Genomic DNA, 25716 nt, shown 5'->3' with positions numbered 1-25716 from the left:
AATAAGACCTGCATGTTATATAATGATTATGTAATATTCAAACCTAAGTCACATGGCCTTGTCCTAATATGGTTGATTAGCATAAGATTTCATTGACCTCAAAAATGCATATGGGTGGGAGGTTCATTAGATATTTCTACTTATTTTATTTACACATTCCGATTATTTTACGTAATAACTACTTACAGGTAAGAATACTGTAGAAATGTTTAAACTAAGAACCTGATCTGAACAGTAAAAACAAGCAAAACAAAAGACAACTAAATGTTCAGTTGACAGCAATAATGAATGACCATGCAGGCGGGAAATGGAATTTGTTTGGAGTGGCCTAAGCTAGAATTGGTATTTTTAGAAAGGGATCTGAAATTGGTCTTTCTGTTCATGTGGCTATCCGAGACAGGTTCCACTGTAAATTATAGAACTATTTTCCGTGAAGTAGTAGCTCACTTTCTAAATTGCCAACTAGTGAAGTAACTAACGTTAAGTGCGGATTCTTGTCAGCAAATCAGGGGCGTAGCCAGGGGGGGTTCAAAGGGTTCGGACGAACCCCCTTTTCAGAGTTAAGAGATACTCTAATAGAGCAGTCAATTACTCTAATAAAGCAGTCACAATGTTCATGAGGCAGTGTAGCTTACCTATGAAGCTATAAATAGGATTTTATTTTACATAACAGACGTGATATAGTTGGTAAGGATAACTAGCTATTATTGTCGTGACCTTTTTTTTTTTTTTTTTTTTTGGTCTTCAACTGGTTTTCAGCAAGTTTTTTTTGGTCTTCAACTGTTTTTCAGAAAGGTGCCCCCCCTCTTTCCAAACTAGAACCCCCCTTTTGGAAATCCTGCCTACGCCCCCTGCAAATGCATACAAACAATCCAGGGGCGGATCCAGGGGGGGGCACGGGGGGCACGTGCCCCCCCTCCCTTAAAAAAATGTATACAAGATCGAGATACTCTAATAGAGCAGTCAATCACCAATCACTCTAATAAAGCAGTCACAGTGTTCATGGGGAAGTGTAGCTTACTTAGGAAGCTATAAATAGGATTTTATTTTACATAACATACGTGATATAATATATTTGGTAAAGGATAACTAGCTATTATTGTTGTGACCTTTTTTTTTTTTTTTTTTTTTTTTTTTGCTCTTCAACTTTTTTTCAGCAAGGTGCCCCCCCTCTTTCCAGACCCTGGATCCGCCCCTGCAATCAATAAGAACCTGTCTAAGGTTTTTAATGCACGTGACTCAGTGTCGGCACTTTTGATTGGTCGAAATCTAGTGCACGTAATGTCATTTGTTATTGTTGCCCAAGATCTATTAGAACGCTGTACCGTTATATAATTATTATCACAGCTCTCGTGACAACAAATGTAAGATATATAGTCCACTGAGATGGCGGCAAGCTCAGAGGATCTCCTGTCCGAGATCAGCACCATGGGCACTAGTGCTGGAAGACCATCTATTGAGATCAGCAAGGATGATATTCTGTTTTTAAAAGGATTAGACTACTCATGGACGAAAATTGCTAGCATTCTTGGGATTTCTCGTAGTACACTATATCGTAGACTGGAGGAGTTTAACATTGACTCGAACGCCTACACAGATATAACAGAGTCACAGTTGTTATTTATTATTATTATTATTAATGCTTTACAATGCAACATACAATTACAATTATACATGTGTAGGTGGGTATAGATGAAGAAAAAGTTGCATTGATGGTCTGCCAGCAACCTGTGCTGGCAGCCGGGAGTTAATTAAACTTATGTAGTAAAGTTAATTGTCAGTCCAGAATCATAGCACTTGCTGCATCTACAGCAGTAATGATAGGTGCAGGGATTGTCAGGAGAGAAATTTGTGGTGAAGTGTTGCCATAAATAGTTCTGAATAGTAGCTTTGATGACTGGTAGGGACTGGTTGATGTCAATGCAAGGTAATTGGTTCCATATCCTGGGAATTCTATTAAAGTAAAAGTTTCTGGCATAGTTACTATTAGTGCGGACATGATTTAGTTTGTTAGTAGACGAAGACCTGGTGTTGGAAGAGCTAAATGATATGTAGTTGTATATGTTAAATTGAGAAGATGGCTGTTGTAAAGCTTTGACAAGGAACATAATATCATAGAGATCGAGCATATACATTAGAGGTAAGATACCTAACCGGTTGGATGAGTTACTTAGGGATGTCAAGTGTACTAACCCTAATGCTGGAGAGGTAATAGTTAAAGGTATACTTATGAACAGAGGCATTAAGGTTACCAGGGAAGTGCTTCGTGCAGCTATTCATAGGGTGGATCATGAGAAAACTGCTGAAAGGCGGAGTTCTGTGGTAAATCGGCGGATATATTGTGCACCGCATCCTAATTCAGTATGGCACATAGATGCCAATCACAAAATGATAAGGTGGCACTTAATCATCCATGCTGGTATCGATGGATTTTCTCGCTGTGTCACATTTGTCAAGTGTAGCAATAATAATTGTGCAGATATAGTCCTTGAAGCATTCTTGGAGGGAACTTCCGTGTTTGGTATGCCACTGTGTATCCGCTCAGATCATGGTGGTGAAAATGTGCGAGTCTGGGAATACATGTTGTCATCATCTAATAATCCCTCATCTGTTATCACAGGAAGTTCTGTTCATAATGAGAGAATTGAAAGGATGTGGCGTGACATAACTCGATGTGTGTCAAGCTCCTTCATTACTGTTTTTACTGCACTGGAGGCAGAAGGCCTGCTGGACCCTTTAAATGAAGTAGATTTGTTTTGTGTGCATTTTGTGTTTATTCCTCAGATAAACAAAGCATTAGCTGACTTTCAAGGTGGGTGGAACTCCCACTCTCTGTCAACTGAGGGCAACATGACTCCCATGCAATTGTACGTAGATGGTTTACTGGCCACTGAGTGCAGTGTCATGCCTCAAGAGTCATCTGGATTACCAAGCAGACTACAAGATTTGATGCCAGAAGAGATAGACCTTGTAGAGATTCCAACAAATAAATTCATACCATGCCAGCAGGTTGTTAATGAGCTTAATGCAATTAACCCTGGAACAAGGTGTACAGATTTTGGAAAACAATTTTACGAGCAATGTATACAAGTACTAGGACAACACTTACAAATCAACTGTAATACATGTCACCTATAATTGATATTGTACTATGTATAAATGTCATAACACTGTGTACAATTTTATGTACTGAACACCATCAAAAAATGTAGAGTATTTCTGTTAAATTTAACTTCTCTGGCATATCCATGTAGTTCAAGATGTTGAAAGCATTTTTTCCAATAGTATAGTAATTAAGTGTTGTTAACAGCAGCCATGACATCATGAAAAAGGATTCCCAGATCAACTGCTCTTATGAAAGTGCACTTTCAGTAATTTCTCTACATTAAACATCTTGAAAAATGTCACAGGGCATCAGAGTACACTTGTGATCTGATATTGATCCTTTGAACATCCCCATCGTCATTTGAAGATTTTATTGTACGTAACTGATGCTGCTGAATCACATGCTTTATAACAGCACTATCAATAAGCCCTTCTCTGGTTCCCTGTTAAGTATAAGTATATCATTACACAGTGTATAAAACAACTCACGTTTATGTCAATGCTACACAAGATTTTATAAAAGGCTATCTCAATGCTGGAAACAGATCTAAGTCAATAAAGCTGACATTAAGTGACTGTAACCTTGGAAAAGTTGTCTAATTACAAGACGCTATATTAGAGCAGAATGGGATATAAAGTGAGTACTAGAATATATTATATAGTTATACAACGGGCACGAGTGCTCTGCCTGATATAAACACACAAGCCTGAGAGCCGTTAGGCCTGAAGGCGAGTGCATTTATACAGGCAGAGCACAAGTGCACATTGTATAACTGCTATGTACCACTCACCTAATAGGTGGAAAGATCTAACGCTGCAGCTACATTTCTTTATAAGGTAGAAAGCCGATATCGATTGTGGCGCTCTAAAACTAACAACATTATATTACGTATCAAGCATGGTCTTGAACATACAGTCATATGGCAACACCACAATCGATTGTTATGGTGAGTATCAATTAGAACAATATTATTTTAAAAAGCAATTAGTTAAGGTGGAAGCTTCGATCAAACTAGTAAGGTATGTAACTACATTTATATATATATATGTAAATTGAGTTTTACCTGCCGTGTTTGCCTCTTTGATTGCAATTGGCTGCTTTTAGATCGCATGTATAACGTAGTAGTGACGTTCCCTGTATGGTCCCACAATCGAATTTTACATGTTAGGCTATATAAGAATTTGAGTAAAGAGTGTAGTGTCTTGCCACCTATTAGGTGAGGTGTCGTAGCGGCCTTAGCTGCCGGCACTTGTGCAATGTAGCATAAAACTGCAGCCAGTGCAATATAAATATATTGCACTGCGGTCAGTGCATTATAAGTTATAATGCACTTGCTGCGGTTAGTGCAGCAGTGCTATATACGAATTATAGCACTTGTGGTGCCTTTGAACTGCCCACGCAGAGTGCTACATATGCATATATACCACTTTGACACCTCAGATCAAAGGAAATCACAGGGTTATATATCACATATTTCCCTGACCACAGGGCAATATCTAGATATTGCCCTGTGGTTAGGGCAATATCATGATATAGCCCTGACCACAACTGCCTTTGATGCTGAGGCAGCTACAAAGCATCAGTTCCCTTTGATTATTTATATAGAGATGCTTAAAGTTTTGCATTGTGGGTTTGAATTAGAGCTGCTTAAAGTTTTGCATTGTGGGTTTGAATTAAACATGTTGATTTAGTCAGGGGCATTGTTGTGAAGTAAAAAGAAATGAGTGAGTCAGCATTGCATAGTTCAGTTACTAAGCATCACTAAATAATCATTTTTGCAATGTGGATTGTTTTTCAACAGAGTACTTTCAACTGTACGAAAAGATGCCTCAAACATTCACAACCTATATGTCTAAGTGTTTATTTTAGCACCTTAGGTAACTTTATTCATCCACAAAGTGATTATTTGGTTTAAAATGGTATCACTACAACCAGTGAAACCCACAATCATTTCTTTTTTGTGCCCACAATTTAAACCCACAATCGATTTTTGCAAACCTCTGTATAAAAGTAATGTGGTGAATGCAGGTTTGTCTTCCTTCACCTATTAGGTGAGCATGCCAGAGTGGTATATATTACTTATACCATGGCCACTCTGGATTTGCCTGATATATATGCCCGTGCCCTTGGGCCTGTGGCCCTCGGGCTTGGGCATATATATATCAGGCAAATCCCTCTTGGCCATGGTATAACTATTAAATAGTCACTGACCACTGGCCAGGCTTCACAGTTTATACTGTTTCATTTGCAAATACACTTTAATTAATTAGGAGGGCTGGAGTTTTCCTGCCCAAATACCCTATTAGAACAGTCAAAATCCAATTAAGATAGCAATTACTAAATATCAGTCAAGCAATAACAGGAAGTTAGGAAACTTTTCTAGAAGGAATTTAGACCCGTTTTAAATCTCATGCTTTGCAATTAGCAGAGTGGTTTTATCAGTGTGCCCTACCTAAAAATCCTACATTAGATCCACCCTAGACAGTGTGGTATCCTATTACACTAGGGAACCTAATATGCCAACTCCCGAAGTACTACCCCCTCCCTTACCTTGTGGAGCTAGGAGTCAACCATATTTCTGATTAAAATAGCTACTAAACTTTGTCAGGCAAAGAAACTAGCAATTTCATGAAACTGAAGCGAACCAGTCACACTAGCTGTGAAAATTTCACCCAACACCTTCGTACGTATTAAGCGCCTCTAAAAGTAAGTATCGTATTGCTGTTGTTTGAGACATTCAGAACCTTTAAAACAGTTTTTACACTTCACAACCATCTGAAAAGGCCAAAATGGCAAAAATCTACAGTGAGACACTACTAAGAGTAGGCATTCCAGCCCGGTTTTTAAATTTTGGAAAAATAGGATTTTTATATGCTCAATAGATAGAGTATTGATTGCTGATCTCAGAAATATATAGTTTGTTGGGTTGGAATTAGCTACTTTGGCATGCACAGTGCTTAAAAACTGAAAAAAGGTACATTTTTTCTCCTGGGCTCCCCATACATTTTAAAGGGAAAAATGGCACAATTGAATCAGGAAGCCATCTAGCAATCTGGACTATCTTGAAACTGCAGTTGCTTCTAGCTGCAAGTTTGTACATGTAATGAAAGTAACTTCAGACCGTATCGAATCTCAGTGATCTTTGTATGCTTTGTGGTGAGCAAATATGTCTCACCCACTGCACACTTCTCAATACAATGGTGTATACCCATAGGCAAGTGGCTATCTCAAGTAAGTAAAAACATCAAGTTAACAACTTATAAAGGTAAACAACTAAAGTGGAGGTACCACAATGATGCAACAATACCTAAGGTGGAGTTGTGATTTCAATTATGGCATTGTTATGCCGACTTTGAAGTGGTTTATACTTTTGAGCTGATGACACAGCCATCAGAAAATTGCTCTGGAGCTGAAAATCGCTAACCCAAGCGAAGTAACTACGCACTTTAAAGTAAGCACCAGTGACTACCTTCCACCCAACAGTATGTTTTTAAAAGTTTTAAAGTATTCTACATACATTGCATGGCTTGAAAAGATTAAAAAACAACACAAAACTTACTTATATGTAACGTGCACTATAAAACTAAGATTTTCATGATGATCATCGTGTGGACAAACCCCACAGCGATTTTCATCCTCATTGGAGCTCGGATGACGGAGCAATCCCAAGTTAAACACGAGTTGTTGTTTTGTGCCAGGGTTCTATTGGGGAATATACGGAGAATTTTTTAATTAAAAAATCTCGGATACTGGAATGCCTACTAAGAGGTGATTATTTACTGTTTCAAAAATGCAGCATGCACTGAAGTAGAGAATCTGGCTCTCCACAACCACTTACAACTTAGCCTGTCTGTGCCCCTTCCCTTGCCAGCTCCTGCCTGTTTTGTATTTACTATTTTGTTATATAATTATGATAGCTACCGTAATTTCCTTTTTTAATCCGGGCACACAACAAGTAGAGTAAAGTATCAATTATCGGACAATATGATGTTCGGACAGCTGCCATTCACTTCCTGGGAATCCTGCAGCTTTGGTTATTGTACCAAAAGGTAGGCTACACCAAACAATAATTATCCTCCAATAATCAGCTTTGCATGATTAAAAGCTTAAGAGTTACAGCCAATAGTATGCTTAGTCCGATAAAATCTATGCTCGGATAAAACTATCAGTTGTCGGACTTTGATTTTTACTACCAGTAAACAATGTCCAATTTATTTCAAATTTGTATGCAATATACCTGTACTCATTAGCTATTAATGGCCAAAAAATGATTTCGCTATCTTTAGCATAGAGGGAGTACGAGCCTCCCAATTTTTAGCGGTATTGTCGGACGCCCTCCGCTTTAATTTAGCCATGCCCACCAACAGAGTTCATGCTTTTTGCAACAAATGCACCAGTGCTAAACCACAGAAGAAGGTAAATAAATATCTTTCAAGAGTAGAGGTGTGTTTTAAAGTTGATGTTCAGGATATTTCTATTGGAACGCAGTATTTTGGCTCCTAAATGAAGGAGATGCACGCTAGGTGGAAAAATGAAATTACGAGGCACAACTTTCTGACCAACCACATTTGTTAGTCTTGGTGCCTCAATCGCGAATACCACCTAGAAATGAAAAGATGCTCCATTTTCTACCTTCTATGGATGCACAAAGCAACATTTTCGTCGTTTTTGTTTCACCCATATAAGGTAGAGAAAGAAAAGCCTTTCAATTTTCGTGACAGTATTTGTGATAGGACACCAAGACTAGCATATGTAGATGGTCAGAAGGTGGTTTTGCATAACTTCATTTTTCCACCTTGCGCGCACCTACTTCATTTAGGAGCTAAAAATACTGCGTTCCAATGGAAATATCCTGAATATCAACTTTAAAGCACACCTCTACTCTTGAAAGATATTTATTTACCTTCTTCTGTGGTTTAGCACTGGTGCATTTGTTGCAAAAGCATACAAACTCTGTTGGTGGGCATGGCTAAATTAAAGCGGAGGGCGTCCGACAATACCGCTAAAAATTGGGAGGCTCGTACTCCCTCTATGCTAAAGATAGCGAAATCATTTTTTGGCCATTAATAGCTAATAAGTACAGGTATATTGCATACAAATTTGAAATAAATTGGACATTATTTACTGGTAGTGAAAATCAAAGTCCGACAACTGATAGTTTTATCCGAGCATAGATTTTATCGGACTAAGCATACTATTGGCTGTAACTCTTAAGCTTTTAATCACACAAAGCTGATTGTTGGAAGATAATTATTGCTTATTGTAGCCTACCTTTCGGTACAATAACCTAAGCTGCAGGATTTCCAGGAAGTGAGTGGCAGCTGTCCGAACATCATATTGTCCGATAATTGATACTTTACTCTATAGTGAATACTGTGGCAAATAGTGAACGTCACTGGAAATTCTTAGTGACGTTCACTATTTGCCACAGTATTCACTACTTATTTGTTACTGTGCATGCTCAGTTAAACTGATCATACTGAACAGCTAGCTACATATAATATAAACTGCATGTGCGTATACTACTGTATATGTTCTTCGCGGAGAAATTGACAATAATGAATAACAGTTCTGTTCCATTCAGCCCAATTTGGGCTACTAATTAACCTGCCTCAGCAGGCAATCTCGAAAGTAACACATCTAGCTTACTGGCAACTTGGTTAAATACCTTGTTGACGAAGTAAGCGGTTCCTGAGAGAAAGTGGCTGTGGAAGCATCGGACGCAACTATGGCTGAGGCCGACTGTCGGACGCTGGATCCAGTCGTGCAAAGCGCTTGTTCCAAAGCTTGTGCTACCCGGAGTACGACCATCCGCCATCCCGATTTAAAAGCTGCACGTGCGAGGATTTATTCTACACGTGCGCAAAATTACTTTATCGATTATTGGCAATCATTACCAAACGATAATATCATGTGTTCGTGATTGTTCGTTTACAAAGTACGAAATACTAAATGATTAATAAATCATGTTTATAAAGTATGTTAATAATTTACAAACTACGTGTATGATTTATAAAGTATATGTATGATTTATAAAGTATATGCATGATTTGTAAAGTACAAGTATGATTTATAAAGTATATATCTATGATTTATAAAGTATGTGTATGATTTATAAAGTATATGTCTATACTTTATAAAGTAGTGTATTGATTTATAAAGTATGGTTATAATTTATAAATAAGGTATTTTTGTACTATTTTGGCACAAATGGCACCCCATAAAGCCGACCTATGGCCAGCTTTGGGGTTTTTTAAACCTATCTTTTTTTCTTTTCCACAGGAAGAAGAAAAGATGAAGCAGATGAATACTTTAAATATTTCTGATTTTATCAATAAATGTACAAATTATATATATAATACATATATTTATTACAGAACTCTACATGGTTGTTTCTTTGTAACTGAACACTCTACAAGGTGACTTCTTCTAGCTGCTCTCTCTACAGGGTGAATTGTTTGTACCTGAACGGTCTACAAGGTAACTTCTTCTAGCTGATCTCTCTACAGGGTGATTTGTTTGTAGCTGAACTATCTACAAGGTAACTTCTTCTAGCTGATCTCTCTACAGGGTGATTTATTAATTTGTAGCTGAATTCTGTGCAGGTGATTTGTTTGCAGCTGAGCTCTTTACAGAATGGTTTCTTTGTAGCTGAATTTTCTACAAGGTAACTTCTTCTAGCTGCTCTCTCTACAGGGTGAATTGTTTATACCTGAACGATCTACAAGGTAACTCCTTCTAGCTGATCTCTCTACAGGGTGATTTGCTTGTAGCTGAACTATCTACAAGGTAACTTTTTCTAGCTGATCTTTCTACAGGGTGATTTGTTTGCAGCTGAACTCTGTATGAGGTAACTTCTTTTAGCTGATCTCTCTACAGGATCACTGTTTCTAGCTGATCTCTCTACAGGGTACAGGCCCGTAGCCAGGAATTTTGAAAGGGGGGTTCTTTTTGACCAAAAGTGGACCTTTACTTGCATGATGATTAATAAAGGTACTGAGACTGGGTGTGCGAAGCACACCCAATCTAGGGGGGTCTGGGGGCATGCCCCCCCCAGAAAATTTTTTGAAAACAGATACTAAAAGGTTGAATTTAGTGGCATTTCAGTCAATACTGTAGAGTGCTAATAATAAATAATAATAATAAAAATAACAATCTTTTTAGGTAAGCTGAAGACCAGCTGTATGAATGATATCTGGAAAAATATCTCTACAGCTACTGTAATTATACCATCTGCACATGCATGTGTCTAAATATAATATATTGGAATGTCACAATGAATAAGAATGGGAAAGATTGAGCACTCTGCCATGATCAACAGGGGCAGTGTAGCAGAACAAAGGGTGTCTTAAACAATGAAATTTACACATTGCATGGAATTGAAGCATGGATGCTATTCGTGGGGTCTGCATGGAGGGGCTTGTCCACCAAAATCTTATATTTTAATGAAAGCTCGGTTTAGACAATCTACATGTAAATTAAGTAGCTTTTAAAAGAAAATGTAATTGTGACTGTTCTATTAGAGTGATTGTTCTATTAGAGTGGTTGACTGCTCTATTAGAGTATCTCGATCTTGCATTGCATTTAATGCAAGCACTGAATGAGTTACTCGGAGCACTTATTTTAGCTTCTTATTATAGTGGTATCTAGTAAACTGTAGCTAATGGACTTTTGCTCCTGAAAATTTGGACTTGTATACTAAAATTGTGGACCTTTTTGCTAAAATTGTGGACCTTTTACTGAAATTGTGGACCTTTTTTCCAAGAGGGCAGTTCTTCAGAACCCCCCGAACCCCCCCTGGCTACGGGCCTGGGGTAAATTGTTTCTAGCTGAACTCTCTACAGGGTGGTTTGTTTGCAGCTGAACTCTCTACATGGTGGTTTCTTTGTAACTGAACTCTCTACAAGGTGACTTCTTCTAGCTGATCTCTCTACAGGGTGATTTGTTTGTAGCTGAACTCTCTACAAGGTAACTTCTTCTAGCTGATCTCTGTAATTTGTTTGTAGCTGAACTCTCTACAGGTGATTTGTTCGTGGCTAAACTCTCTACATGATGGTTTCTTTGTAGCTGAACTCTCTACAAAGTGACTTCTTCTAGCTGATCTTTCTACAGGGTGATTTGTTTGTAGCTGAACTATCTACTAGGTAACTTCTTCTAGCTGATCTCTCTACAGGGTGATTTGTTTGCAGCTGAACTATATACAAGGTAATTTCTTCTAGCTGATCTCTCTACAGGGTGATTTGTTTGTAGCTGAATTCTTTATAGGTGATTTGTTTGCAGCTGAGCTCTTTACAGAATGGTTTCTTTGTAGCTGAATTTTCTATAAGGTAACTTCTTCTAGCTGATGTCTCTACAGGATCACTAGTTTGTAGCTGAATTCTCTACATGGTGGTTTCTTTGTAACTGAACTCTCTACAAGGTAACTTCTTCTAGCTGATCTTTCTACAGGGTGGTCTGTTCGTAGCTGAACTCTCTACAAGAAAACTTCTTCTAACTGATCTCTGAACAGGGTGAATTGTTTGTAGCTGAACTCTCTACAAGGTAACTTCTACTAGCTGATGTCTCTACAAGGTCACTAGTTTGTAGCTGAACTCTCTACATGGTGGTTTCTTTGTAACTGAACTCTCTACAAGGTTACTTCTTCTAGCTGACCTTTCTACAGGGTGATTTGTTTGTAGCTGAGGAAACTTCTTCTAGCTGATCTCTCTACAGGGAGATTTGTTTGTAGCTGAACTCTCTACAGGTGATTTGTTTGCAGCTGAACTCTCTACATGATGGTTTCTTTGTAGCTGAACTCTCTACAAGGTAACTTCTTCTAGCTGATCTCTCTACAGGGTGATTTGTTTGTAGCTGAATTCTGTATAGGTGATTTGTTTGCAGCTGAGCTCTTTACAGAATGGTTTCTTTGTAGCTGAATTTTCTACAAGGTGACTTCTTCTAGCTGACGTCTCTACAGGGTCACTAGTTTGTAGCTGAATTCTCTACATGGTGGTTTCTTTGTAACTGAACTCTCTACAAGGTAACTTCTACTAGCTGATGTCTCTACAAGGTCACTAGTTTGTAGCTGAACTCTCTACATGGTGGTTTCTTTGTAGCTGAACTCTATTTAAAGCGCTAATAATAAATACATTAGGTTTAAGGAAGAAAATCCATCCCTCCTGGAGGAAGACTGAGTGTGGCCCCGACTAGACATTGGGTGACCTGCATGCAGTTCGAATCCTGGGGTTGGAGGGATTTTTTCCTTACTTTGGCCCCTTTTCTGCTACACCTTATTCAGTCAGTAAGTCAAGTCACTAGGTCTAAGTCCTTGTAGGTTAGGTAATCCTAAGGCTGCAGCACATGTTGCTGTCAGACCTTCAGTGCTGGTCACTGTAAAGCGCTAATAATAATAATAATAAAACTTCTTCTAGCTGATCTCTCTACAGGGCGATTTGTTTGTAGCTGAATTTTCTACAAGGTGACTTCTTCTAGCTGATGTCTCTACAGGGTCACTAGTTTGTAGCTGAATTCTCTACATGGTGGTTTCTTTGTAACTGAACTCTCTACAAGGTAACTTCTACTAGCTGATGTCTCTACAAGGTCACTAGTTTGTAGTTGAACTCTCTACATGATGGTTTCTTTGTAGCTGAACTCTCTACAAGGTGATTTCTTCGAGCTGATCTCTCTACAGGGCGATTTGTTTGTAGCTGAACTCTCTACATGATGGTTTCTTTGTAGCTGAACTCTCTACAAGGTAACTTCTTCTAGCTGATCTCTCTACAGGGTGATTTGTTTGTAGCTGAACTCTCTACATGGTGGTTTCTTTGTAGCTGAACTCTACAAGGCGATTTCTTCTAGCTGAACTATCTCTTTCCGTAGTTGAACTCCCTACAAGGTAACTTCTTCTAGCTGATCTTTCTACAGGGTGGATTGTTTGTAGCTGATCTCTCTACAAGGTGACTTGTTTGTAGCTGATCTCTATACAGGTTACTTGTTTCTAGCTGATCTCTTGAATTCTTTTCAGGGTGACTGCTCTATTAGGGTGACTGCTCTATTAGAGTATCTCGATCTCGCACTTGCTACACCAAGTTGGATTTCGTGTTATAACTCCGTGGCTTTAAGTCTGATTCTTCTACACCATTGAAGAGCCTTTCCAAGATGATTACTCCATCTGTACAGTGATTTTCAAAGCATTACTCCAAGCGGTTTTTCTGGTAGGCGTGACAAGTAGTCGTTTTTTATTAGCTAATCTCGATTGCGTAATTGTTACACACTGTTGGTTTTTTCGTTGTATCTTCCTGGTGTTTAGCTCGATTTCTTTCAAACCACAAAAGGTTTGAGGTTCAATAGGTAACCTATTCACCCACTAATTTTCAGCTTCTTCCCATACGCGGTTTACCCTGTAGGCGTGACAACATATTGGTGTTATTTTTCGTGAATAATCACTCATAAATCTTTTCCTGTTTATCGTATTCCAGCCAAAGTTGGTACCGAGATGCACCATTATACCCCCCCTTCTGTGTGCCAAATTTCAAGGCAATCGGATATGGCGTTCGCGTTTTATAGCAGTTTTTGTAAGTGTGCGACAAGAGGAAGAAAAATAAGAAGAAAGAACGCCAATTTTTGCATATCTCGGGAACGCTTGAAGCGATTTCGCACAAATTTGGAATGTGGAGTGCTGAAGTTGGAGGGCGTGTCCACAGCAAAAATCGTCTTGTTCCATCAAAGCGGCACAGGGCTACGGAGGTGTGAAAAATTTATTTATTTATTTATTTATATATATATATATTTTTATTGTTACTTTTTATTCCCGCCTACCGTGCACCCCCAACACAAAAGGCATGTGTGCTGGACACAACTGAAACAACAATAATGGAGACAATTAAAAGTCCCTAGGGCCACTTACAAGGCCCAGTTCCGGGGAAGCATCAGATGATCTGTAAGAGATGGAACGCGGCTTCCCCGGATGCACATAGTTGCAGATCTTAAAAGAGAAAAGGACAACAAACGACGAAGCTACGCAAGAGTGCTGCTGTAGGTCATGGTGTTACGTTTGGAAAGTAATTCGGCTAAACGGTGATAAAAAGTGACTGGTTCCCTGCCCATACCCCCATTTGTTGAGAAAACTAAACTTTACGAGAGTGAAAGATGCGGGGGTCGACAACGCCCACGCATACTACTAAATTGTGTACGAGAGTCCCAATATTTAAGTATTTCTCTATTATTTCATGTATTTATATGTATTTATAATTGGATTTCTCAGATAGTGTACGAGAGTCCCAAGACGTTGGCGACCCCTCGGAAAGATGCTAACTCCACCTCACGGACACGGTTACCATACTCCCTCTTCTTCTGTTGCTCATGACGTCTATATACAGATGGAATAGAAGTATTGCGGTAGCTCTGTGCATTGGATGAAACACCCTTTATACAATATGTCAAAAAAGGCACTTTGCCGCCGCCCCCAAAATCCACGAGCGTGAATATCGGCTCTGGCATCATTTGTTGGTTGGCAGACTGAGAGTAATTACTTCTCCACTGAGAGATTGAAGAGGTGGTTCGATGGCAACGTCATTACAAACCTTAGAAGAGGTGCCAAAGGTGCGAAAATTGCATTTTCTTTCTTCCTGTCAATATACTCACGGATGTTGTGCGCCGCCGGGCTTCTTGGGCCGCATGACACACTACCGTGTGTCTTGATACAGCCTTCAAAATACGTGTACACATGATTGATAACAGCAATAATGAAATTAGAGGCGGTGGGGTAAAAAGGGATGTGGACGGGGATGAGAAACAATTACTCAAGTTTGCCTGGCCTTATTACAAGTTATTTAAACCTCATGCAAGCGACATTAATTAATTAATTATTAGGAAGTGCCCCGGGTTACTGAATCGATAGGTTTTTATTATCGCGTCTAGTAGTTGCCCCAAGCATTTGACTTTAGGTTTTTACTCTTTTCACCACCTTTCATAACCCTTACGTAATATTAAGCTCAAAAGCATCCAGACTTCCTACTGTAGTTGTTGTTCTCTCTCTTCGACTTCATAGGGGACGCGTCGGTCTAGTAGTTGCCACGAGTAGTCGACTTTAGGCAAAGATGCCAACCTCTGAACAATTTTAGGAGTGAGACCTCAAACACTACCAGCAATGTGGACTAGACTCAAGTGCAGCTCCAGGATTTTTGGTAGTGAAGACCAAAAAAAAAAAAAAGGTCGCTAGCTACATGCTCAAAGTACAAAAATAAGCTCAGGTCTGTCCAATTTTAAGCACAGGGCTAATTATGATTTAAGATTAGGTACTGGGCAGTCAGCTCAGCTGGTTTGTCCAGGGGGTGAAAACCCCAAATAGTGCAATCAAATACATACATACATACAATTTGATAATTAATTACAGTAGTGAAGGTTAAGTATGTAAATAAATTCATCCAAGTTTCTTGATTCTATTATATTAATTGGCAACTCATTCCAGTCTTTAACAGTTCTAGGATAAAAACTATGAAGCAGATAAGGCGTGAGAAATGCGTGAGAACTAAGCTGAAAGAGTGAGAAACAGAGGGTTAGGTGTGAGAGCGTGAGATTACTAGCCAAAGAGTGAGACTCACGCCTAATGCATGAGAGTTGGCATGTCTGCTTTAGAGGATGCGTCTAGTAGTTGCCACAGGTAGTCGACTTTAGGGGACGCAACAAGTAGTGTTAGGGTTATAGTTCAGCTTTGGTTTCTTCTTCACCTTTAGGTTACGTTCTTCCGATATATATATCTAATCCAAAACAGCCAAGCTGTAAAAAAAGAGTGCGGCCCTCAAAAAGGCTATGGTGAAAAAAGATGTGAAATCCAAGGTGGAGGCCAAGAAATGGTTGTGATGGTAGGCTAATTTTTTAGCAGAAAGTTCTGTTTAAATAATTTCTTAGAAACTTATCAGAGGCATTTGTGGCTCTTCTGAAGTACACTTTAACTACCTCACCAATACTGGCAAGGCTCTGTGAAGGTATTATGAGGCTGGTTTCTGGTCAATATCTTTATGAGAAAGTGCAAATCCCATGATCCCTAATAGTACTCTACTACATATATGATGTGACTATTCTATTAGAGTATTTTGACCTGAGTGTTGTTAACACCTGAAAAGCACAATAATGAATAATAAGAACACTGGATATATGTGACTGGATCTACGAAAACCGTTCTTATCGCCCAAGACAGGAAGTTTGATTTTTTCACACAAACACAAAGCTTAATGAATGCACTATCAAGTTTCACTGCCACAGTCGACCAGAGTAAAGTGGTCTGCTTTTGCTGGCTGCTTTTCTAGAGCACAGTGGCGAGCCGTACGAGTGGTCTGGGGTCTTGATGGAGCCCTGGCCGACCAGGAGATGGCTGTGTGTGGCCGTACAGCTCTGTGGTGTTGGACAATGACCTGTGCTGTAAATTTCCTTTCATTTTAGCCAGTTCTGAGCCCTGAATGGCCTATAACTTGGCCTATAACTTGGCCTATAACTTGGCCTATAACTTGGCCTATAACTTGGCCTATAACTTGGCCTATAACTTGGCCTATAACTTGGCCTATAACTTGGCCTATAACTTGGCCTATAACTTGGCCTATAACTTGGCCTATAACTTGGCCTATAACTTGGCCTATAACTTGGCCTATAACTTGGCCTATAACTTGGCCTATAACTTGGCCTATAACTTGGCCTATAACTTGGCCTATAACTTGGCCTATAACTTGGCCTAATTCATCCTAGCACGTCTCTTTTCAATTTTTGAACACCATCTTGCTCGCCTTCCAGGCCCCCCGCCTCCCACCCCTTCTGGAGCTCGCCTGATACAGACAACCTCGGTTTAAAAACTATCTAAAATGGCGGGAAACTTAGCTGTTGACTACTTCTTCAGTGGATGATCAGGAAGGTAAGAAATTGTTGTGAAACGTGTGAAAATTTGGTATGCGTAGCTACCACCATTGGCCAGCTACAACACACAGAATATTTAAAACCGACGTTTCTCGATACTTTTAAATGGGCGATAAGACCGGTTTTCCCAGAGACAGTCACATATATATTTATGTATTTAATACAGGATTGTAAAAGCTAGATATAAACAATTTTTGAATAAAATTAATATCGAATTTGAATCAAAATTTATAATCACAACAAAACAATAAATTGTAGCCAGTTATTGAAAGTGAAGATAGGGATAATGGGTGGCACAGCAAGGAAGTAACTGGAAGTGTCATTTGTTGTGATGTGAAAGCAGTTAGAAATGAATAGTTTGATGAAAGTACTTTAACAAGATTAGGCCTAGGGGATTCAATAGGGACCCGCCGATTATGCTCATAATCTTACCTATTATGCTATGCTGCACTGCTCAAAAATTTACCTGTTATGCTTAAATATATGCTCAATACTTACCCATTATGCTCAAATTATGCCCAATTATTTATGTCCCTAGGATTCAGAGGAAATCTGATGAGGTAGTTGCAAAAGTCTGGTCTTGTGCTGATCATAACGTGTTGCATCCATGCTATTATTAGGTTTTCTATTGTCACCACCTGCATATGTTAGCTATTTTATTCATTTCTTATCACATAGTCTACACATTTCTACAAAAATAAGGCTAGCATATGGTTTAGAAGAAAAGATGATCTAATCCAAAACAGCCAAGCTAGCATATGATTTAGAAGAAAAGATAATCTAATCCAAAACAGCCAAGCTGTAAAAAAAACAGTGCGGCCCTCAAAAAGGCTATGGTGAAAAAAAGATGTGAAATCCAAGGTGGCGGCCAAGAAATGGCTGTGGTGGTAGGTTAATGGTAAAAATTTTAATAACAACAATTCAGGTGAATTTTTGTGCCGCTTGGTCACCATAGCCTTTTTGAGGGCCGCACTGTTTTTTTTACAGCTTGGCTGTTTTGGATTAGATTTCTTTTCTTTTTGTATTTGTATACCCCAAAGCCAGCCTATGGCCGGCTTTGGGACTTTTTTAACCTGTCTTTTTTTTCTTTACCACAGGAAGAAGAAAAGATGAAGCAGATGTACTTTAAATATTTCTGATTTTATCAGTACATGTACAAATTATATATATAATACATATATTTATTACAGAACTCTCCATGGTGGTTTCTTTGTAACTGAACACTCTACAAGGTGACTTCTTCTTGCTGCTCTGTCTACAGGGTGAATTGTTTGTAGCTGAACAATCTACAAGGTAACTTCTTCTAGCTGATCTTTCTACAGGATGATTTGTTTGTAGCTGAACTCTCTACAAGGAAACTTCTTCTAGCTGATCTCTCTACAGGGAGATTTGTTTGTAGCTGAACTCTCTACAGGTGATTTGTTTGCAGCTGAACTCTCTACATGATGGTTTCTTTGTAGCTGAACTCTCTATAAGGTAACTTCTTTTAGCTGATGTCTCTACAAGGTCACTAGTTCGTAGCTGAACTTTCTACATGATGGTTTCTTTGTAACTGAACTCTCTGCAAGGTGACTTCTTCTAGCTGATCTCTCTACAGGGTGATTTGTTTGTAGCTGAACTCTCTACAAGGAAACTTCTTCTGGCTGATCTCTCCACAGGGAGATTTGTTTGTAGCTGAACTCTCTACAGGTGATTTGTTTGCAGCTGAACTCTCTACATGATGGTTTCTTTGTAGCTGAACTCTCTACAAGGTAACTTCTTCTATTGATCTCTCTACAGGGTGATTTGTTTGTAGTTGAACTCTCTACATGGTAGTTTCTTTGTAGCTGAACTCTACAAGGTGACTATCCCTTTCCATAGTTGTATGAACTCCCTACAAGGTAACTTCTTCTAGCTGATCTCTCTACAGAGTGAATTGTGTGATGTATAGTGGTTTGATAGGGTAGAACGACCGATTCTGGCCCCAGATAGAGGAGACGAAACTACAAGCTACAACACGTGTTCGCGCCTAATACCAACCTAATATATTAGAGTCACACATGTGCAGTAATTACAATAGCTAATAATAGTAACAGTATTAAGTGTCAGTCAATCTAAGACATCCTCCGGGGGGGCACAAAGAGCACCAGTCCATTGCTGTACCCTCTGGCGTCCCTTCATTGCTGCTTGACGAACTGGTCTTGACATCTCTTCTACAGTGGGCTGTTTGTTTTGAACATTATCCTGACGTGTTGATCGTGGCAACTCTGCTGCTGTGACCTCAAGAGGATAGAGCTTAGTTATTGGTCGATTTGTCTGACCAGTGGATGTCCTGACATTTGCAGAACGAGCAAATCCATCGTTTCCCTTGTTAAGATGTTCAACAACACCTAGTCTCCACTGAATCCGGGGAGCATCATCGTGGATGAGGACAACATCACCAACTCCTATCATCTGTGTGTTATTGCCTGTTGAGCGATTGAATTCTCGAAGCGAGGTCAGATACTCCTTCTGCCATCTGGTCCAAAAATGCTTGAAGAGCAGTGCTTGAGCCTTAGTCCTCTTCCTAATGTCTGCATCATCACCGTATGTTGGGTCATCTATCTCATCATCTTCTACTCTCTGATAAGGCAGGGAGATAATGGGTCGGCCATATAGGAGGTGGGATGGTGTTATGGGGTCTATGTCATTGACATCAGCAGAAACATGGGTTAGCGGACGGTTGTTCAGCACAGCTTCTACCTCCACCACTATGGTCTGGAGACTGTCCAATGTGACATGACTGCGGCCCAATATCTTCTTCAGAACTGACTTCGTGAGCCCAACGAGTCTTTCCCAAAATCCCCCAAACCAGGGGGCACGTTTGGGGATAAAACGCCAATCAACACCTCTCCTTGAAAGACTCTCAGCTAGTTCCTCAGATGATAATAGGCTCTTGAGCTCCTCGGCCGCAGCCAAGTATGTGGAGGCATTGTCAGAGAGCATTAATCTTGGCAGGGATCTTCTGCTGGCGAAGCGACGGAATGCCTGTAAGAAACACGCAACAGTTAGATCAACAACTATTTCCAGATGGATTGCTCTGGAAACAGCGCAGGTGAAGAGGCAAATGTAGGCCTTGCATTCACCTTCACTGCTCCGGACGTACAGTGCACCAGTGAAATCCACTCCGGTGACTTCGAACGGATTAGCCATATTGACTCGGCATTTCACAAGTGGTGGAGGGTCTGGCACTGAATATGGTCTGCATGAAACCTTTCTGCAGATTACACACTTCCGGAGCAGTGAGCGGATGCGCTGTCTTCCTGATGGTATCCAGTACTGCTGCCGGATAACCGTCAGGGTGGAGTTCACGCCACCGTGACGTTGTGTTATGTGTGCTTGTATGATTACAAGGTTTGTGTAATGGTGTTTAGATGGCAGCAAGTAGGGAAACCTTGTAAGCTCTGAAAGTGGGGCATTGTGGATGCGCCCACCACATCTAATCAGCTGGTTCTGATCCAAGAATAGCCTGAGCTGTCTTACCAGTGGGAGCCGTCGAGATTTTGAAGTCAAGTTAGAGATCTCTCTGGGAAATTCTGCATGTTGAACAGCTTCAAGGACCTTCAGGTTTGCCGTAGACATCTCTGCTGGGGTTAGATACCTTGTGCTGACAGTTAGGAGATGTCTTGTATTGTTGACAAAGCGCAACACATAGGCAGTTACTGCAAGCAATCTCTTTAAGCTACTGTACCTCTTGATATCTATGATGTTCAGGAGGGTAACTGATGGGTTGCTTTCATCTTGTTCGGTGTGCGAGCTTTGATCTGCTTCTTCTAAGTCAATTTCTGATTGTGATAGGAACACTCCTGTAGGGTCCCAGACTGGCCAACGTTGTTGAGATGACAACCATGGTGGTCCCTGTAGCCACATGGTAGATGAGCTGAGCTGTTGAAAGGTTATCCCTCTTGTTAGGAGATCTGCTGGATTTTCTGCAGACGGACAGTACTTCCACCTATTGGAAACAGAGTGAATCTCAGCAACCCTATGACTTACATATGGCTTCAATGTTTTCTGGCTATTAATCCAATGCAGAACTATCTGACTATCTGACCACAAATGAACAGTCACATTGATTGTCAGGGATTTCATAATAAAGTGAGCTAGCCTGGCCGCAAGTACAGCTGCATTTAATTCCAATTTGGGCAGGGTTAGCTGCTTCAATGGTGCAGCTCTAGTCTTGGACATCAGTATTGAGGCTGGTCCTTGCCCTTGTTGGATAAAGGCAACTGCGCCGTAGGCCTTTAAGCTTGCGTCAGCAAACACATGCAGACTAGTGGAAACACCCTGAGGTACTGGAAAAATAATATTGTACTTGCGGGAGAAGGACAGAGTTGTGGCTTGTGCAATGTTCGCAGCAATGGTGATCCATTGAGTGCATAGATTGGGGTCAAGTGTAGTGTCCCACTCTAAATGCTCTTGCCATAGCTGTTGTAGGAAGAGCTTTGCGGAGATCGTGACAGGTGATAGTAGTCCCAATGGATCAAAAATGCTTGATGACCACTTGAGAACCTCTCGCTTAGTCATTGTAGGTGGAAATTTTGTGTCTAGGTTGGGGGAGACATAGAGCATATCACTCTCAGTGTTCCAGTACATTCCTAGTACTTTGACTGGGTTGCTTGGTTCAGCAACCTTGTGCTGTGATGCTACCTGCTGAAGGCAATCACAGTTCGAGGACCAGGAGCGTAGGTTGAAACCTGCACTACCAAGTACTGAACGAGACTCAATGAAATATTTGTGTGCAGCTTCCACACTATGGCAACCAGACACAACATTGTCTACGTAAAGATTGTGAAGTAGATCCTGTGATATTGCTGAGGAATTCCGAATTAGGTGGAAGCTAAGTGCTGCATACAGCATGAAAGGAGAACTAGTAGCTCCAAATAGCACAACTCGGAATCTATAGATCACAAAGGGGCTGTTCTCATCAGTGGGATCTGACAGCCATAAAAAACGTGTACTGTCCCTGTCTGATTCATCTAAATACACATGGAGAAAGGCTTTCTCGATGTCAGCTGAAAGCGCAATTGTATGTAGCCGGAAACGGAGAAGAATGGTGCAAAGATCTGTGAGGAACGGGGGGCCTGCTGAAAGGCAGTCATTAAGGCTAGGATTGTTGCGAGACTGTTTGCAACTGCAGTCGTACACTATTCGGATAGGTGTGGTGGCAGAGTCTTTTCTGACTGGGTGATGGGGAATGTAGTGTACATTATGTGTGTGACTGCCACTCTCTACTCTTTCTATGAAGCCTTTTTGTTCTTGATCTTTAATGATGGTTCCATATGTTTTCAGTAGCTCTGGTGTTTTGGACAATCGATATGCTAGGGACCTAGTTCGTTTCGAGCAGATAAAATAATTAGATGGGAGAGGAGGGTGATCCTCTCTCCAGGGAAAGCGCAAGCTATAGGCACCATCTGATCGTATAGTGATATGGCTTTTCATGTATTGCTGGAGGAACACATTGTTATCTGGAGTGTCTGCAGTGGGTGACAAGCTTGCAGACTCTGAATTCCAGAATTGGAATAGGTCACTGGTTTCTGTGGTACACGATAGTATAGCTATGTGTAAGTTAGTTGAATTAATGGGTTGAGGTAAGGGAAGTGGGCCAGACAATAGGTAGCCTAGTCGTGATTGAACTGCTGTGGGACCATCACCCCGAATTACCTCATCTTGCACGAAACGCCAGTAGTGGTCAGCCCCAATGAGAATTGAGATTTGGAAGTTCTCATCCCCGGTTACTGGATGAGCCAATGTGAGGCCCTTCAGATATGGAACTTCACTCAGGTGGGTACGCACTGAGTTTCGGATGGGGGCTGCCAACTGCTGAACAATGAGGACCGAAATTGGGATACGAGCAGAGTTCAGGGTGTGTACAAAGAGTGTTGCTACCTCAAGGCTTCTGGACGAGGACACCTGCCCTCCAAAGGATGATACTGAGATAGTCTCACGATGGGTTGGATGAAGACACAGTTCATCAGCCAGTGCTTGTGTGATGAAAGAGCGCTGCGCTCCCTCATCAAACAGAATGTTGCCTTCTGTAGTGGTGGTTGCTGATGACACTTCAGCAATGGCTGTCTTCAATAAGCATACATTGGTATATAATGCTGAGAGAGGAGCAGGTGTCATTGTGGTAAATGCAGCATTGTCAGTTGCAGGTGCTTGTGCATTGGGTAATGCTGAGGTCTGTTGGTCAGGTTGTGATTGTGTGGTTTCTGTAAGGAAGGCGTGGCAAAGACTGGTGTGGTGTCGCTTCTTGCACTCTCTACATGTGAACTTAGAGGTGCATTGTGTCACCTTGTGCCTGGCAAGACAGTTGAAGCACAAATTGTCTCGCTTCACAATTGATAACCTCTCCTTAGGGTCTGTTACACTGTTACATACACCAGCCTTGTGGCCTCCCTTACAGAAGACACATACAGGTTCCTTCCTCTGTTGACCATCACGATGGTGGTGGCCCTTGTGTGTAGCTGTGTGGAAGGAACTGGTGGATGGTGGGAAGCTGTCGTAATTGCCGGGTTTACCGCCATGTTGATAACTCATTTCAAAAATTTGGACTTCCTTGCGAATGGCAGCCATCACATCCTTAATGGACCATTCTGTCTCATAGTGCTCACGTGCCATATGCTGTTTGGTTTCAACAGGTAGTTTACTAAGTATGGATGAGGTCAATAGCATACCATAAGATTCAGGAGACTTGCCAAGTGCTGATAGTGACCTCATGTGCCTTTCTATGGTATCATGAAAGCCCTGTAAACTAGCCAAGTTGTTAGATGGCTTTGTGAGGTTGAGTAACGCCTCCATGTGGGCATTGATAATCTTATATGGCTGCCCAAATCTATCCTTCAACAACTCAAGTGATTGTGTGTAATTCCTTTCAGTGAGGGTAAACCCAGCAATAACACGAGCAGCATCCCCATGTAGTTGTGCTCGCAAGTAATTAAATTTTTGCACATCATTAAGACCAACATTCGAGTGTACAGCAGCGTCAAACGAATCCCAAAACGTCTGCCATTGAATTGGATCCCCACTAAAGGTAGGCAGGATCAGTTTTGGGAGTCGGCTGACGTTATGGTGTGTGTCTGCAACTATTAATGGCATAGGTGATTTACTCACGGTATCCTCTGTCGGCTTTACAACTGGCGATGAGGTTAGTGAATCAGTTGTCACTGGGAGATGAGTATCAGAATGCACAGCTGAGGAGTCCGTGGGCGGCGGTGAGGTTGGTAGTATGGTATGAGCATCAGTAGGCTTAGCAGGTGGCGCTTGGCTAGCTTTCCGTAGAAACTCGGTGAGAAAGGCTATACGCTTGTCTAAATCAAATTGGTAAGCATCAGCTTTCGAAATGTCCTCTTCCAACTCTGTCTCGTCATCAATCTTTTCGGCGATTGCATTGTTCAGCTCGACCAGCAGGCCTTGCTTAGCCTTGAGTTGGCAAAGTGTAGTATCGGCCATCAGCTTCGCTGCTTCCTTGACCGATTGTGAGTTGACGCCTTCAAGATCGGCGGAAAGGATGCCATCAACTTTCCCTAGAAGTTTAGTCACACTGGATTTGGTAGCGCGTCGTCTGGTCCGGAGACGTTGGATGTTTTCCATCTCGATGTTTCGTCACAGCACCAATGTGATGTATAGTGGTTTGATAGGGTAGAACGACCGATTCTGGCCCCAGATAGAGGAGACGAAACTACAAGCTACAACACGTGTTCGCGCCTAATACCAACCTAATATATTAGAGTCACACATGTGCAGTAATTACAATAGCTAATAATAGTAACAGTATTAAGTGTCAGTCAATCTAAGACAAATTGTTTGTAGCTGATCTCTCTACAGGGTGACTTGTTTCTAGCTGATCTCTATACAGGTTATTTGTTTCTAGCTGATCTCTTGAATTCTCTTCTGGGTGACTGCTCTACTAATATGATTAGAGTATCTCGATCTCACTGCACCAAGTTGGATTTCGTGTTATAACTCCGTGGCTTTAAGTCTGATTTTCCTACACCATCGAAGAGCCTTTCTAAGATGATTACTCCAACTATACAGCGATTTTCAAAGCATTACCCCAAGAGGTTTATCTGGTAGGCGTTTTTATTAGCTAATCTCGATTGCGTAATTGTTACACACTGTTGGTTTTTTCGTTGTATCTTCCTGGTTTTTAGCTCGATTTCTTTCAAACCACAAAAGGTTTGAGGTTCAATACGACAATAGTTAACCTATTCACCCACCGATTATCAGCTTCTTCCCATACGCGGTTTACCCTGTAGGCGTGACAACATATTGGTGTTATTTTTCGTGAATAATCGCTCATAACTCTTTTCCTGTTTATCGTATCCTAGCCAAAGTTGGTACAGAGATGTGCCTTTATACCCCCCTTCTGTGTGCCAAATTTCAAGGCAATCGGATATGGCGTTCGCGTTTTTGTAAGTGTGCAAAAAGAGGAAGAAAAAAAACCAAGAAACTAAGCCAATTTTTGAAGTCGCATATCTCGGGAAAGCTTGAAGCAATTTCGCTCTAATGTGGAATGTGGAGTGCTGAAGGTGGAGGGAGTGTACACAGCAAAAATCGTCTTGTTTCATCAAGGCAGCACAGAGCTATGGAGGTGCGAAAATTGCGTTTTCTTTCTTTCTGTCAATACTCACGGGTGTTGCGCGCCGGCTTCTTGGGCCGCACGACACACTACAAGGCCGGAGGAGACGGTCCGGTTGGTCAGGCCTGAG

The 25716-nt window shown here is 40.8% G+C and overlaps 1 protein-coding gene across 1 annotated transcript; it reads right to left on the bottom strand.

Annotated features, from left to right (window-relative positions):
- Positions 1-3404: 3404 nt before the first annotated feature.
- Positions 3405-24598, bottom strand: LOC136237644 (uncharacterized). Its single transcript, XM_066027861.1, has 2 exons — positions 19133-24598; positions 3405-3548 (listed from the first exon to the last, which is right to left on the bottom strand). The coding sequence occupies exons 1-2, from the start codon at positions 24596-24598 to the stop codon at positions 3405-3407; spliced, it is 5610 nt and encodes a 1869-aa protein (XP_065883933.1).
- Between the last annotated feature and the right edge of the window lie 1118 nt (positions 24599-25716).

Source organism: Dysidea avara, chromosome 11 (genome assembly GCF_963678975.1).
Source record: "Dysidea avara chromosome 11, odDysAvar1.4, whole genome shotgun sequence".
NCBI classification, from domain to species: Eukaryota; Metazoa; Porifera; class Demospongiae; order Dictyoceratida; family Dysideidae; genus Dysidea; species Dysidea avara.
Note: the sequence above shows the minus strand (reverse complement) of the source record. Positions and strands in the feature narration are given on the sequence as shown.

Coding starts and splice junctions, on each gene's coding strand:
- LOC136237644 (XM_066027861.1), bottom strand. CDS start 24,598: ATGGAAAACATCCAACGTCTCCGGACCAGACGACGCGCTACCAAATCC. Junction 3,549..19,132: donor CAATGAAGGGACGCCAGAGG/GTACAGCAATGG, acceptor TATACTTAACAG/GGAACCAGAGAAGGGCTTAT.